Raw genomic sequence first — 16,049 nt, forward strand, 5'->3', positions numbered from 1 at the left:
AAAACATGTGACTGTAATACATCACCAACACGTGCAGTACCTTGTCTCCATATTGAGACATTGCGAGTTGCAACTTACAGAGGACAAGAAGAAAGTACAGCACATGGCACTAGTGGCTTTCCAGCTTTGAAGGTATGAATTACTTCACCAACAATCGAACATATCTAGTTGCAACTCCTGTAAATCAATCTTAATGTAGTACAGTACTAGTTAGTTTGTGGGTAGTGTTGGCCCTGTGAATCAATCTTAATGCTCTGTTTTCACTACCCTGGAAGGTAAACATTGAAGCTTTCGCCATTACACCAGTCAACTGTTCAAAATAACCAGATATGCCCTTAACCACAAATTCAGTCACCTAAAAAAACATATTTCTAATTATCAAAAAGTTCCAACAAAAAAATTCGCATGTACATCTCGACAATCAACGTGAGTTCGTACAGTTTCACGAAAAACCGATATTTTTGTGGCCAATGTAAAAAAGACAAAACATGTCTCAAAAAAACATTATTTTTAGCACCAAATTATGTCTTTTTTACACAGCCCAAACGACAAGCCGATTTTTCATGGAAACACTTTGTGCGCACTTAGCATAATAGCATGTGAAGATGTACACATGAATTTTTCGTTTGGATTTTTTTTACATTTCAAAATATATCAAAGATGCATTTCAAAATAAAGGGAGCATATGCATCCGAGAGCCAAAACTCAATTCGGCTTCCCTTAACTGCATACTAATACAAAGCGAGCTGCAACTTACATAGGACTCAAGAAAACCATCGCTAGTAATGTTCTAACATACACAATTGGCACTACTGGCTTTTCAGCTATAAAGGTAGGAAATGCTACTCCACCTCCACCAACAATCAAACATAATTATATTTGCTGGATATTGTTCTTTTGATGCCATTCCAAACACAATCCCAAAGCACAAACACGACAGGATACAAAAGCAGAAACTTACAGGCTAAATTCCTTCTGCTCATTAGCCTTCATCTTGGGCCAGATAAGATTGATGCTTGAGATGGGGCTGAGTATGTCGATGGGTTATCTTGAACAAACATGAGAGAATTCGCGTCAAAAGTTTCTATGTGTGTCGCACCTTCCAATACCTTGATCACCGTTGACATGGAGGGCCTTCGAGTGCAATCATGTTGCAGGCACCACACTGCAAGCTTCATCATTCGAATCACTTCTTCCTCGCGTGAGACCATATCATCACTATGCTTGTCGATCAGATCAACCAGCTGATTGTTTTGCTCTTTTTCTCGTAACAAATATATGAGATGAACATCCTCGGGCTGCGAGTTGTCAATGTTTTTTCTTCCACTTATTATTTCCATTATAACAACTCCAAAGCTGTAGACATCGACTTTCTCAGTGATTGACGACGTCAACCATTCAGGTGCCAGATATCCAGGTGTTCCTCTCATCCTAGTTACTACCTTGCTTTGGTCCCTATTTATTAACTTACATAGTCCAAAATCTGCCACTTTGGCATTAAAGTTATCATCCAAGAGAATATTTTGTGGCTTGATGTCCAAATGAGCAATTTTTCGCTTGCATTCCTCGTGAAGATAGCATAGGCCCTTGGCAATATCCATAATGATCCTACATCGAGTGCACCAATCAAGTGGGGTATTGTTATGGCGGTAATAGATCCACCTATCAAGTGACCCTCTTGACATATATTCATATACCAGAAGCCTCTCAGACTTCTCTGCACAAAAGCCAATCAGACCAACAAGATTGATGTGTTCAATGCTGCCAATGGTCTCGACCTCTGCCAAAAATTCTTTCTTTCCTTGTCTTGCACCTTCCAGACGTTTCACTGCAACTCTGTTTTCACCTAATTTCCCTTCAAATACAGATCCAAACCCACCCTCTCCGAGCTTCTTGATGAAACCTTCCGTGCATGCCCTCAACATTTCAAAAGAAAACCTTGTCGGCATTCCAGGCAATTGATCAAAATCAAACTCTTCATCTTTCTCTTCATACTTTCTCCTCCTTTGTAGATAAAGAGTGACGATAAGGACAAGCAATACAAGAGTAGTGACAGCTCCAAGTGTAGTAGCTAATATCACTTTCATTTTGTTTTCATTTGAGGGGTTAAGTTGCATCTTTGTTTTATTTTCAAATGAGAGGTTAAGTTGCACCTTGAGGTAAGCAGAGGTGTTGTAACCAATAGTTTCAGGTTGTATTGATTTCATGGAGAAGACCTTCGTCACCCACACACATTTTTCACCTTTGAACAAAACGGCCATGCAGGAGCAGTTCTTCAAGCAGGCTTGCTTGCAACCATCAATGGTTGTTTCTTTATAGTTTATTGCATCAAAATTCATGTATTTATCATAGTAAGAAATGTTTGGAATGGTCAAGAGCTGATGGTGCTGTATTTCTGTACAAGAGACTGGAGTTACTGGCGTGCAACCGAGATTAGGTTTGAGATCATCCACTGGCTTGAAGTAGCTTGAACTTGAATTGTTCTCAAGTGGACATGTGCACTGCCCCCCGTTGCATACCCCGTACTCTCCACAAACTGTTGGGTAATCACAATCATCAATTTGCATTACATCATACACCACAGTCCAACTGGAAAGAAACAAATCATACTCGTACAGCCTTAGATGTCCATCTGACTCCAATCTCATGTACTGACGGAAGTTAGATTCTGGCAGCATGATAGTGTTGTCCAATATGTCTAGATCTGTGGTATACATCCCAAAGATCGTGAGGCTTCCATTGTTGAATGTGGCCTTTGTTGGATCATTTCCATTACGTAGCATGAGATCTGTGAAGTAGCACTGTGCTGGTGTGGATCCAATATAAGCATATAATCCATCCGGGTGTACAGTGATATAAAACTGATTCTCGGTCATATTTGTTGCAGAAGTACTTGCTGTGAGCCTCATACCTTCCACAAGTGACTGCCCCAGGACCAATATGTCAGTAGGATGATCAAATGACTGCCACACAGTTGCATTTCTGTGATCAAACAATAACAGATTGCCGATCTCTGTGATCAGCATGCCAGCTACAGATTGGCCCGAGCTGTTGCTTGACCAGACGTGGCTACCATCAACATCACGGAGGACCAAGTTTCCATATGTGGTAAGCTCAAGGGTGGCATTCTCTCTAACAGGGCGATCCCGGTTGGCAGACCAAACCACCTGCTGAGGGCCGGAGCCGTACATCGTGGTGCAAATGGCTACCGCAAAGAGGAACTCGTTGCACGTAGACGAGGAGGAGGAGGCACAAAAGAACCCTGCGGTGATGTAAGGTGTAGACCTGCGGTGATGTACCATGGTGAAGATGTCGCGGACGTTGGTGCGGTTGTCGAAGAAAACATCATTGTTAATCCAAGTTGTTGAGGGTTTGGCCGTGGAATAGTGTTTCAAGCTCTGCACCGCCAAGAGCAGAGGTGCTGCAGCCCCGAGCACGAGGAAGAGAACGGCAGGACCCATGGTACGTGCTTCAACGAAAACTGGATTTTTTAAAAGAAGAATCAGTTAGCACGAGGAGGAAGCCAGGAAGGCAGCAAGAAACTGGAGACGGACCTGCAGAGTAGAAATAAGATGACATAGTAATCGCACCTTATTGCCGAGGGGATGGTGTGGTCGCCGGAGATATCGCCACATAGGGAGTAGCTCTGGGATTTTTGGAGGTGGCCGGGCTGGTCTGAGTCGTTCCAGAGCGCCACTGACTGACTGGCAGTGCACTTGTGCCAGCCCATTGTGTATGACTTCACGTCAACGAGTCTCAGTGGGCTGGTCATGCGGTCTACCGATCTCCCCTGTTAGGCACGGAAGCATATAATCTGCTGCACTCAAATGTTTTTAGTATTAGTAAAGGAGACACTGACGGTATTTCCATGCTTGACAAGTCTGAACCTGCGTTTAGCACACACAAAAAAACAAGTCTGAACTCCTTTCTCCAACAATAGGTAACTCTGAACCAATCAGATTTCTTAATCATGAACTCGCAGGGACTGGTTCTATGCTTGATATTTTTAGTGGATAACATAAATTTTATTCCATTTATGTTTTATTGAAATCTTCAGGATTTTTTTTCCTATGTCGCTTGTTTGATTTGTATGTTCAAATCTTGTAGAAACTCTGAAATCTACTGGAAATATTCTTTTGTTTTTCTGTGATGGAATAAAAGAACAAAATAAAATCCGAATATACATGACATTGCAATCTTGCATTTTTCACGTTCCCACATCTTTAAAATCATTCAAAAGAAAGAGACCGTAGATATTTGATGCTTTGTTATGGGATTATAACCACTTTATTATATGTATGTTTGATTGATAGGTTTAACATGGACCCCATTATGCGAGGATGGCATTGTGGAGCCAGGAGTAAGTGTCAGTGTGACGCTATTCCCACTTGATTAGCATATGGCAATGCAAACGCATATCATCCAACTGCATAACCTGTAATTCTTCTTCAACTTGTAAATAACAACAGATATTGATGAACCCGAACCAATATACACTTCCTTTTACTTACATACCAGCTACTCCAGAATGTATACATCTTCTTTTCTTGAATACAAAATGTACAAACCCAAAAAGCTTCCAAGCACCATGGCATCATAATCTGTGCTTGTCAGCCTCCCAGCTTCTTATGGCAGATCATCACCCCACAGGCCACAAGGGCCTGAACATTCACAGATTCTTAAATTTTTACAAATATCTATATCCACATCTTCCTGTCCGTTTTCTTCTAAACCTGCACCTCTTCCTCAGTTGCTCTTGATAAGGAGCAGCCCGATCCCGGTGACGACGAGCGTGGCCGGGAAGCCGAACTGGAGGTGGCTGAAGAAGGAGAGCGTGTACCCGAACTGCCGGGACCTGCGCGCCTGCTCGCAGACGATGAGGTTCGCTGCCGAGCCCAGCAGGGAGAGGTTTCCGGCCACCGTGCTCACCCAGGCCAGGAGCAGCCACGCGTTGGTCTCCGCGGCTGGGGAGATCGCCGCCGCCGAGGCCGCTACTCGCGCGCCGAGGAGGAGGACTGGGGCAAGGCACAGTGCAGTCTGTCAGTCAGGGAATGTTCAACTCTTTCTGTTCTGTAGAATGTAGAATGATTGACCAATCGGGAAGAAGCTCGGACCTGACAGTCTGGCTAGCATCTACTAATACATTCAGACATTATTGCACAGCCTATCCAAACTGAATCATGTCACTGTTTCATTTCCCTGCTTACTGTGTTCTGATTAATTGTCATTTGTACATTCTGGGATCATCAGTTATGAATTGTGGTCAAAATTTGATACTCGTTTACTCTAATTTCTAGTTATAGGACAAATGGGACGGAGAAGTTGAGCTGCAGTGAATATGTTTTCAGGTCCAGCCAATATGGAGTTGAAGAAGAAACTAACCGGTGGGGACATTTGATGCCACGTTGGAGAGGAAAAGGATCACCAATGCAAGAATGACCACACCGGTCGGCGTGTCGATGCGCGCGTAGGGCTCCATGAACTCCCAGAACGAGCTGGGAATGCCAGTCTTATTGAAGCCATCCACGGTGATGAACATCCCACAGAAGAATAACAGGAGTGGGTAGGAAACCTGAAATTTTGTTTTTCAGCAGTACACAATAAGTAACAGTTAAACAGCACGAAATTACCCTCACTTGGATTTGAATTAGCCATTGGTTGGACAAGTATGTTAAGCCTTCAATCAATTACTAATTCTATACATAAGATATTGATACAGTTTGTAATTCTACTAGTGTCAATTTTAGTTTCAGAAGAACAAGGTGGCCAAACTAATTCCCTGTAAAGATTTCAAACTAAGTAAAATCTGATCAACTGTAAAGAAAGTTTTCATTCCGAAAGTTAGTCCAAATTTCAAATTTGCACACATGTGGCTGAAGGTTCTTTTCAGTTCAGCTGCAGGCAGAAAGAAAGAGACTGAAGAAGAATTAATAGTTGGTGATGGCGACATTTTAGTTACCTTCTCGAGGCAGGGGCGGGCGTCCTTGAAGTCGAGCACGATGAGCGCGAGGGCGGCGGTAATGGCGCTCCAGGACATGTTGAGCCCCAGCAGCAGCGCGACGAGCATGCCGAAGGTGATGACGTACACGCACGTCTTCCACAGCTTGTTCTTCCACTCCTCCATGGCCAACTCCTCCTTCTCCTCCACCGAGGTGTACTCTTCTTCCTCCTTCTCCTCCACCGAGGTGTACTCTTCTTCCTCCTTCGTCACCATCGCGCCGTTCACGCCGACGGCACTGCCCCGTCTCTGGTGGATCCCAACCTTGGTTGCGTCGCCGCCGTTGGCGGCGGCGTCGGGCTTCACCGGCTCGCAGCAGCAGTGCGCCTCGCAGACGCCGGCCGCGTCAGGGGCGCCGGAGCCGTCGATCTGCCCGGCACCGCGGCCGCGCGGGTGCGACATGGTGGCCGGCGAGAACCGGTGCGAGGTGACGTCGTCCTCCTCCACAACCTCGACGGCATCGTCGTGCGCCACGTCGACGCACTTCTCGTCCGACAGCTCCCTCCAGTACAAGCACAGCAGCATCCCTGCGTTCACCACGACGCCGACCAGCGTCGCGGGGAGGATCCCGAACACGAAGTCGCCGAAGGATATCCCGCTCTGCACGGCGATGACGAGGTTCTGCGGGTTGCCGATGGGCGTCGCCGCCGACCCGATGTTGGCGCTGGACGCCAGCGCCAGCAGGAACGGCTTCGGCGGCAGGTTGTTCTGGCGCGCGATCTTGAGGATGAACTCGGTGAGCACGACGCAGCAGGTGTCGTTGGTGAAGAGCGCCGACGCGAGCGCGGAGACGACGCAGGTGCGGACGAGCAGGTCCTTGCCGCCCTGCGACCGCCACGAGAGCAGCCGGCCGAGGTGCCGGAACATGTCGGCGCGCTCCAGGTACACGCTCACCACCATGGTGCCGAAGAGCAGGCCCAGGATGGGCAGGTCCACGGCCGCGTACGCCTCGTCGGCGGTGATGACGTTGAAGAGCACCATGAGCATGGCGCCCAGGAGCGACCCCGCCGTGCGGCCGATGGGCAGGAACGGCACCGCCGGGAACACCGCCAGCACCCAGAAGATGGCGAATGACGCCGTGCCCAGTGCCACCTTCACCGTCGGCTCCATCGCCATTGCTGAATTGCGTACTTCAGCTCAAGCTACAGATTCGACCTCAACACTGAACCTGTGGGAATCTCCTCTTGGGATTCAATCCAAGAACCACGAGCTACCTAACTCTTCACCGATAAATCTAGAAACTAAATTCTGCAATCTAGCTACAAGATCTGTGCCTTGCTGCTCACTGGACCAGCTAGCTCACATGGGAAGCTACCAACAATAACAAGAGTCGGACCTCAACTGCAATTCCAATCAACTAATGGGGACACACAGCCATGCACGAACACGTACCAACAAACCACCAATTTGATCAGGACGCCTCCATGGATCCCAAGGAAACCAGCACAGGGAGGTTGAAGAAGATGAAGAGCTTGTGCAGGAACTACCTAGCAGCTAGCAGTGGATGTCGCCACATGTCATGACATGTGGTTCTTCTTCAGAAAAGGAATGTAACACTTGGCATGCTCCACATGGCCTCCTAGTAGATTGCCCCACCTGGATATTATTTTCTCTCTACCTCTCTACCAGTCGATCGATGGGACAATGTCCACACCAGAAGAGAAAGAAAATTATTTTGTGTTTTTCCAGACAGAGAATTATGGTTGGCTCGTGTGGAGAGCTGGATCACCTCGTCGTGGTGTGCTCACCACATCCTCACATGACCATGATTATTGAGGAACTGCTGCTAATTACAGATGGATGTCGAGTGGTCTTGGATCCTAGTGGCACTGGCAATAAAATATATTTCTTCCTGCTCTTTTTATTCCTGTTTTCCTCTAAACTAGGATTATCACTGGGCTTTGAATCTGATTGGACATGCAAGAATGAATCACATGATGATGACTGGAGCAACAGAAATGTGGGAATTAAAATTTCTCTTGACTTGGTAGAACACATGATTGAGATGTAATTAGGGAGGCCACTTTCAACTTTTGGTACCACAGCAACTGTCTTGCATACTGTTCTGTACATTTCTACTACTACCGTCAAGTACTACTAGTAGTAGTAATACTAATACTCCGTACAAACCTTTCAATGATTGATTGGAGAAACTTGTACTCCCTCGGATCCATATTACTTGCCACTAAAATGAGTGTATCTACAATTAAAATATGTCTAGATATATCTATATTAGCGTAAGTAATATGAATCAGAGGAAATAAGAACATCGTTGGGCCTAAGATGGTGCCAGCCATGGACACAAAGACGGTGCTGTTTGGGCTCACCGGCGGTGGCACGACGCAGACTGGTTGCTGAGGTGGAGGGTGATGAGACTGGGGGTTTGGTGTGGGATCAACGTTATCCCTTCTCTGAATTCTCAGCCATGGCTCTGTTTCTGTCCCCTTAATTGTCCCAGCTAATCATGTTTTCCTCTCCTCCTTAATCCATTGCTAATCCTTGATTGTAGAGAAGAATAGTACTGTGATATTTCCTGTTCCCTGCCACGTTGGATCGCTTTCAGCTGGACGTGGATTGATGCCGAGTTGCTGGCTCCACCAGCAAGAAGAAAATATCACAATGATTAAAGCTCTCCTCAGCAAGTTTGTTGCAGCCTAACCCAATCTTGGTGCAACATGATCAATCTTGCAGGTTTATCTGCTTCTTTAGGTAGAACCCAAAAATGATAATTTGATATGATCACCGAAACTGTCTTATAGAGTTGTATGAAATTTGTTGTCTCTGTTGGTGCTCGTGCTGTTGTTTCTTCTTCTTCTTCAGGCTGTTTTTTTTTTGTGTAAGAGCATCTCCACCGGCGCCCCCGATAGTGGCCCCGATAGCATTTTGGGGGCCGGCAGCGAAAATGGGCTCGCACCGTTGCGCCCCAAACGGCGCCGGCCAATTTTGGAGCTCAATAGAATCGCCGGCAACCCCGTGTCGGCCCCTTCGCCAAGGGCGCGAATCGGGCGCGCCGGCACCTCGCGGCACGTCTGAAAAACGAGTGTGGGCTCCGCCTGGCAGCCAGACACACCGTTTTCCCACCTCCTACACACGCCCGAGCCGACTCCCACCCCTCTAGATCGCCACTGTCACCGTCGCCGCCGCGCCCACCCTGCTTGCAATAGACACCGCCGACTGTCTAGGAACCGCCGTCCATCGACACGGCTGTCACCCCCTCGATCGGCGGCCGCTGTTTCGCCCGGAACAAAGCTCGCCGCCACCGCGATAGTATCGCCCCGCCCGCAAGGTGTTCGTCCGATTGTCGCGATGGACAGCGACGACGAGATGATGGTGCAGCTGTTCACGGAGGAGCGAACGCTCGGGCGCGTTCGGCGGCAACAGACAGCAGCTCGATTCCCGACGAACATGTTGCGCCTTCGCCAGCCTTTCTTCATCGTGCCTCGGCACGACAGCTCAAAGCCAGGCAAGAGGAGGAACATCAACCGGCATCGTGAAGCCGGCGCAATGCTGCTTGACGCCGACTACTTCAACGACGATGCGACTCATTCGCCGAAGGAATTTCGGCGCCGGTTTAGGATGAACAAGGACCTGTTCTTGAAGATTGTCCACGGCGTCAGGGAGTACGACACGTACTTCATGGCCAAGAAAGAATGCACATGTTTGTGGGGCTTCACCTCAATCTCGAAGTGCACTCGCCGCAATACGCCGTCTTGCATACGGAGCTCCTCCGGCACACGGCTCAATGACTATCTACGGATGGCTGAGTCGACATGTACAGAGTGTCTCTACAGATTCTGCCGAGCCGTCATAGCGGTGTTTGCCAAAGACTATTTCAGAGCACCAAGAGCAGATGATACAGCTCGGATCCTGCAGAAGAATGCGGCAAGAGGATTTCCTGGGATGCTGGGAAGCATTGACTGTATGCATTGGGGCTGGAAGAATTGCCCTTTTGCTTGGCAGGGATCTACAAGGGCCATAATGGTGAGTGCAGTGTCATTCTTGAGGCGGTGACATACCAGGAGCTTTGGATTTGGCATGCATTTTTTTGGCATGGCAGGAACAAACAATAATATCAACGTGCTACAGCGCTCTCCGGTGTTTACCAGGCTAGCTGAAGGACAAGCTCCTGCCATGAACTTTGAGGTAAACGGCCACGCATACAACAAGGGGTACTATCTAGCTGATGGTATCTACCCGACGTATGCTACATTTGTAAAGACAATTCCCTCTCCATCAAACGAGATGGAAGCCTATTTTGCAACATGCCAGGAAGCAGCACACAAGGATGTTGAGCGTGTTTTTGGGGTGCTTCAGCAGCGTTTCGCCATTGTCAGGTACCCTGCTCTCACTTGGTCTGAGGCACAGATGTGGGAGGTGATGAACGCCTATGTGATCATGCACAACATGATAATTGAGAACGAGCGCGACGCACTGTGCAGGATGATCATCCATTTGATTATCAAGGGCCACTAGCTAAGGTAGAGCATGTGCCTCAAGAATTCGCTGCTTTTCTTCATATGCACAATGAAATTCGAGATTCAGATGTCCATGCACAGCTAAAGGCGGATCGAGCTGCGCATTTGTGGGCGAGGAGAGGAGCAGCCAACAATGCATGATTTTATTTCTATTTGTTTGCTTGGATGAATAATTTAAGTACTATTTGTTTGTTGGGTTGTATGAATAATTTAAGTACTATTTGTTTGTTGGATTGTATGAATAATTTAAGTACTATTTGTTTGATTGATTGTATGAATAATTTAATTCTATTTGTGTAATTGTATGAATAAAATGTGATCGATATGTTGTTTTAAAATATTGTAAAGAGAAAGAAAAAAGTTTGGGGGCCGCCGTTTGAGAGGTGCCGGTGTGGAAACGGCTTCCCCAAATGGAGGATGCAGTGCCGGTACCCCCAAACGGAGGTGCCGGCGACCCTGCCGGCACCTATTTGAGGCACCTATTTGAGGGCTACCGGTGGAGATGCTCTAACTTGTTGAGACTGACATTGTAATCTGTTGTTTCTTCTTCTGCAGGCTGGCTTTCTTTTGTGTAACTTGTTGAGACTGACATTGTAATAAAATGCGTCCCTTGACGATTCTTGGGGGTCAGGACAGGAGCTCGTGATATTTTGTTTTTCAGCATTATTGCCCGTCAATTTCTCCCGACTACTCAACGTCTCGCGATCTCCATGTAATCTCTGGCGGCCCATCTCTGCGTCAGACAGTGGCTCCAGTATACAGGTTTGTAGAATTTAACAATGCGCCCCTTTCAGGATTTTATTTCCTCTCTGTCCATTTGATCCTATTCAGATTCTCCCAAACAACAAAACCCGATGGTTTGAAGCATGTTTTCTCAAGAAGTCCCAGTAAGTAAAAAGAGGGGAATTGCTTGGCGCCATCCACAAAGATCACCATATCAGGCCAAAAATCATAATCTGTGACAATGACTTGTGGGCAAGAACAACATGCCAGTGAAACATCGGCATCGTGTACCAACTGGTAGTCCTTGGATGCACATGAACAGTGCATGGTAGTTCCAATTAATCCACCAGGTGCAACAAAATCATCGTAACAACAGATTCTCATCTGAGATGAACATCAGAATAGTACTGTCAAGCCTCCATCTCACAATACTGCCAGAAGGAACAGTTCTACCATTTCAGCTAGTTTATTATGTACATAAACATCATCAGCACAGGAACAGCAGGTCAGTTAAAGAGGATTACAACAGACTGCTAGGCCGGTAAAGTATTTGCGGTTTTATAATGACAACAACAATAACAACAACACATAGAAGGGTTCCAGAATCTGCAGATCACCTTTAAGCTGGACCCTGAATTGCTATCTAACTTCGACTTAACACTAAAAGTTTTGCATACGTTTGGCATCCGCAGTTAACATGATAATGCCTCTGGAGAATGTGACTACAGTTGCAGGAGCAAAAGAAGCAGAAAAAGAAAAACTTATATCTTCCTGTTGTAAGGTTATGGTCAGTGCAGAGGTTAGCTGACCCCTGGCTGCGCAACTGGGCGGAAGGACCAGCTCTTCCTTGGCTCTGCTGTGATCGCAGCAACTTTCTCGTTTGCCCACCAGTCAGAGCCAAGCGCTCCTGCCTCCTCCGCCTGAGGAGCATCAGTGTTGCTGAACTTGAACTCTTTGGCCAGACGAAGGGACAGGGAGCGACGTGCTTTCTCAGGCAAGTCATGGTACGTTTCATCAACATACAGCCCTGCCTTCGTTTCATTAGATTCCCTGGATCGGTCACCATTACTGGTTGATGAGAGGTGAAATGATGATGCAGCAGATTCTCCTGAAATTGCAGTTTTCTTCTCCAGGCAGCGGGCGACATCTTCAACTGTTAACTCAAACGAGACCCGGTGATCCATAGCATGATCATTGTTTTGAAGTCGCGCAGAGAAGTCCACAACAGGTACAGCAGCTGAAATATGGCCATCCAAAAGGGAGCCACCATTCCGCATATGGCGAGGTATCAACTTTTGTGTAGCAATGCCCTCGCCATCCAGGATCTTTGGGGGCACGCGAACTGGGAAGGAGGGGAAAGTGGAGCCTGAGGAAGTCTGCAACTCAGGGTCAGGGAATGGGGAGGAAGTGCCAGAACAAACTGAACTTGGAGATATGAGGCGCCCTATTGGGCTCTCAGGGTACATATGGTATGAGTGAATATCACCCCTTTCACCATTCTTGTTGTTGTTGATTGAAGTCAGAAGCTTTGCATATGGCACCTCAGGCGAAGAAGGGGTTGTCAGGTGGACAGACTCTGGTGGGGGAGTGAATGGAGCAGTTGAAGGTTCAGTTGTGAAGGCAGAGAAGATTGGAGGCGAGACTACCTGTGTCTCATGTGCATATGGCCCAATAGCAAAGATGGATGGAGGCCCTGTGGGTGATGGAGAATTTGGCGAGCGAGGTGAAAATGATGGAGGCCCCATTGGTGATTGTACAATAGATGCAGATCCTGATTGAAGGAAAGAAGCAGGTGACGATGGAGGAGCAATGAAGGGGAAAACCTGGGGAGGTGGATGATCTGGAATTGCTGGTGCAGGTGCATCTATCCTCTGAGATGCAGGTTCCGGGACAAGGACAGCATGGCTAATGCGTCGGTCATTCTTTTGAGACCCAAAGCAGAAGTATACGCTCAACCAATCAGCCCATTTCCTTCTCTGCGAATGAACAACAGCAGTCATTAGTACAGAAGCAAAGTGTGATTCTTGTGTGGTCTTGCATAAATGGATTGCATAGGGCAGCATAAAAAGCTGATAAAACAAGTATGAATTGAAGAGAGTATGTCTATATGCAATCAGTAGCAGGTGCATTTTTCTAAGACACACATTCTATACTTGTCTCCACAATACAATTTGTGACTTCACTAAGAAAAAGATGACAGGAATACAAGCAATGCCACACATTGAAAGTACAAACAAAAGCAATTTGAGTGAAATTATCATCTGATGTTTATGCCAACAATAGATAGAGAAGTGCATCATCATCATAATGTTACCCAGCCTGAATCTAACATAGAAAGAGAGTAGAAATGAAATCACGCAAGTCACCCAAAATTACGTATGGAGATCACAGCCAGATAGAGCATGAAGAAAAGGGGACTATAATTCTAACCACACATAGTATCAAGGGGGGCTATAATTATAGCCAAAATCGTAACACATAGCCTCACTCACAGGGTTAAAACATTAGCTCCACAACATCTCACATCAGCAAGTACCGGCTGCTATTGTAATAACATAGAGGATATGAATGATCGTTTGTTTCATGTGGTCCAACTAAAAGGTCTGGAGAGTAGCAATCATAGCCACATTGCCTTAATTTTTCATGAACAGACAAAACTGGAGATGGAAACTAATAAACATAACAGGATGAATACCTAAACAGCAGGCCATGTATTAAAAAGGAGCACTAAGGCCAAGGATTAAAAATAGAAATAATAGCTGGTGGCATATGGCCAGCTAAGAGAGAATATTTTTGTCCCATCTGGTCCTCACAAGAATTCAAACTGACTGTTTCAACTAAACCTTCTTTTCTGAGGCATTCTCATGTTCTTTTATGGTAACAATTTCCATGCATGGTTTCAGTGCTTATAGTACGCTTCATCTCAAGGTCAAACGTGGCACTCACACGTGTCAACCATAGGACTTATAAGTACTTTCCTGATGGGAATAACATGTATTGCACCTCTCGTAAATACACAGGGCAGGGGCAAAACTTGATTTTCTAATCAGTTGTATTGTGAAATTATCATCTGATGTTGCCAAAATTTACAGGTCAACTTAGTGAAAGAAGCATGCAAACCTGCCCTCAAAGATCTACTAGTCTGTAACTAACCATTCCAAAGCCCACAACTAATTATGAAGTTTATCTGCCATCGTAACTAAAACAATTCTACACAGCACTCGCCAAAAAAACGACACAAGCCATGTACTAGGTGAACTGTACATCTGTTTCACATAGGAGCTCTAATAATTCCAGCGAGTATCTATGATATTATGCAACAATCGTGTATCCAGCACCACAACTATGCAATCAAATGCCTACCATATGTACATCTCAGTGTGCTGACGCGGTGATAACATGATGCGTCAAACCTACCTTTCCTTGTGTCCCATATCAAATCACAAAAAGCAGCAGGAAAATACGCGATCAAGCACAAACCGATGATGTATCTACCAAGCAATCATGAACCCTGACGCAACAGCAGAAGCACCAAAGCAGAGCTACCGAACCGACCCACCTAACCACACTAGCAACACGGAAGATAATATAATTCACACAAGAGGGCGGGCATGGATAGAGGCACGAACCGGCTCGACGGTAGGCTGCGTGCGGCTCCCGGCCGAGACAATGGCGGCGGCGGCCGCGTTCACGGTGTCGACGCTGTTGTGCACGGCCCGCATCTCGCTCCCACGCTGCATCTCGTCGGCACGCGGGGGCGGCAGCGAAATGGGATCCGAACTGAACGAGGAAGAGCAGAGCAACGGAGATTCGATTCGTATCAGAGAGTAGAGCGAAACAAAATCGACCGTGCTAACAGCACAGAGCAGGGTAAGAGTTGCTCACCAGCAGCAGAGACCGACGGATCGGGCGGATCTCCGGTCGGGGCAGCGCCGGGACGCCCCCCGGAATCGAGCCGGCCGCGTGCTGCGATCAGACCGCCCCGCGAGATCCGGGCATGGCGGCGGCGCGAGTCCGGGCGGTCGGCGGCGGGATCGGCGGCGGGAAACCCTAGGATGAGCCGGATCCGAGCGCGCGAGCTCGAGGAGGAGGTGGGGGAAGAGCGCGAGACGATGGGGAGTAGTGGAGTCGCTTGCCTGCCTGTGATTACTGGAAATAATTGGAATTTAGGGGGACTCTTATACCACTGCTCTAGTCAAACACGCCATTAGCTTTCGATGCTCATCCGCGGATTTACGATCCTGTCCCTGCCTTGTTTAATAGTGCTACCACATTTCTCCAAGTGGCTGTAGGAGAGGGCTCTTCCATCCTAATTTGAGTTAGAAACACTGTATGAAATGTTGGGCTACCAACTCGTCAGACATGCCGTAGACATGCCGTTAAAAAATATGGTGTATCTAAGATAATTTGGAGAAGCATGAGTAGATGATGGATGGAAAGATAGTGACACAAAATAACACTATAACTAGTTTCATTTCCGTACCAATTTCTTCTAGTAGAGTTATACGTGGTAACACAATTATTTTCATTATCCGTCACACGTGTTACACAAAAAATTCTTCAATACGTTACACATGCCACACGAGTATGTTTTGTGGTACATTATATATAATACACATTTATTTTTATAGTACGTTACAAATGCTATTACGGTTGCTTTTGTAGTGCGTTATGACTTTTGCACGTTCTTTTTGTACAACGTCACACGTGCTACACAAGTTTCATTTCGAATATATTATACATGCTAGTAGGGTACCTTTGCGATACATCATAGATGGTATACCCCTAGTTTTCTCCGTACGGAACATATCGACCAAGCTACTTTTTATTTTAAGAAACAAGACCAAATTACC

At 46.7% G+C, this 16,049-nt stretch overlaps 3 protein-coding genes across 5 annotated transcripts; all 3 read right to left on the reverse strand.

The window, feature by feature from the left end:
- Positions 1 to 989: 989 nt before the first annotated feature.
- LOC124693418 (G-type lectin S-receptor-like serine/threonine-protein kinase SD2-5) lies at positions 990 to 3,461 on the reverse strand. The gene has a single exon (XM_047226890.1). The coding sequence runs from the start codon at positions 3,459 to 3,461 to the stop codon at positions 990 to 992; it is 2,472 nt and encodes an 823-aa protein (XP_047082846.1).
- Positions 3,462 to 4,483: 1,022 nt separating this feature from the next.
- LOC124693419 (silicon efflux transporter LSI2-like) lies at positions 4,484 to 7,295 on the reverse strand. 3 transcript variants are annotated; one of them, XM_047226892.1, is made up of 4 exons: positions 6,203 to 7,295; positions 5,960 to 6,169; positions 5,383 to 5,572; positions 4,484 to 5,015 (listed from the first exon to the last, which is right to left on the reverse strand). In XM_047226892.1, the coding sequence occupies exons 1-4, from the start codon at positions 7,112 to 7,114 to the stop codon at positions 4,747 to 4,749; spliced, it is 1,581 nt and encodes a 526-aa protein (XP_047082848.1). In that variant the 5' UTR covers positions 7,115 to 7,295; the 3' UTR covers positions 4,484 to 4,746. The 3 variants fall into 3 exon arrangements, with proteins under 3 accessions (XP_047082848.1, XP_047082851.1, XP_047082847.1); XM_047226895.1 differs by having other exon boundaries at positions 5,960 to 6,142; positions 6,176 to 7,295; XM_047226891.1 differs by having other exon boundaries at positions 5,960 to 7,295.
- A 4,338-nt stretch (positions 7,296 to 11,633) lies between these two features.
- On the reverse strand, positions 11,634 to 14,976 carry LOC124693421 (proline-rich receptor-like protein kinase PERK14). Its single transcript, XM_047226897.1, has 2 exons — positions 14,826 to 14,976; positions 11,634 to 13,172 (listed from the first exon to the last, which is right to left on the reverse strand). Exons 1-2 carry the CDS (start codon positions 14,934 to 14,936, stop codon positions 11,997 to 11,999), a joined length of 1,287 nt encoding a protein of 428 aa, XP_047082853.1. The 5' UTR covers positions 14,937 to 14,976; the 3' UTR covers positions 11,634 to 11,996.
- Positions 14,977 to 16,049: the final 1,073 nt, after the last annotated feature.

This window comes from Lolium rigidum, chromosome 2, assembly GCF_022539505.1.
Source record: "Lolium rigidum isolate FL_2022 chromosome 2, APGP_CSIRO_Lrig_0.1, whole genome shotgun sequence".
NCBI lineage: Eukaryota > Viridiplantae > Streptophyta > Magnoliopsida > Poales > Poaceae > Lolium > Lolium rigidum.

Coding starts and splice junctions, on each gene's coding strand:
- LOC124693418 (XM_047226890.1), bottom strand. CDS start 3,461: ATGGGTCCTGCCGTTCTCTTCCTCGTGCTCGGGGCTGCAGCACCTCTG.
- LOC124693419 (XM_047226891.1), bottom strand. CDS start 7,114: ATGGCGATGGAGCCGACGGTGAAGGTGGCACTGGGCACGGCGTCATTC. Junction 5,573..5,959: donor CCCGCCCCTGCCTCGAGAAG/GTAACTAAAATG, acceptor ACAAAATTTCAG/GTTTCCTACCCACTCCTGTT. Junction 5,016..5,382: donor GGCATCAAATGTCCCCACCG/GTTAGTTTCTTC, acceptor GCCTTGCCCCAG/TCCTCCTCCTCGGCGCGCGA.
- LOC124693421 (XM_047226897.1), bottom strand. CDS start 14,936: ATGCAGCGTGGGAGCGAGATGCGGGCCGTGCACAACAGCGTCGACACC. Junction 13,173..14,825: donor CGCAGCCTACCGTCGAGCCG/GTTCGTGCCTCT, acceptor GTTCATTCGCAG/AGAAGGAAATGGGCTGATTG.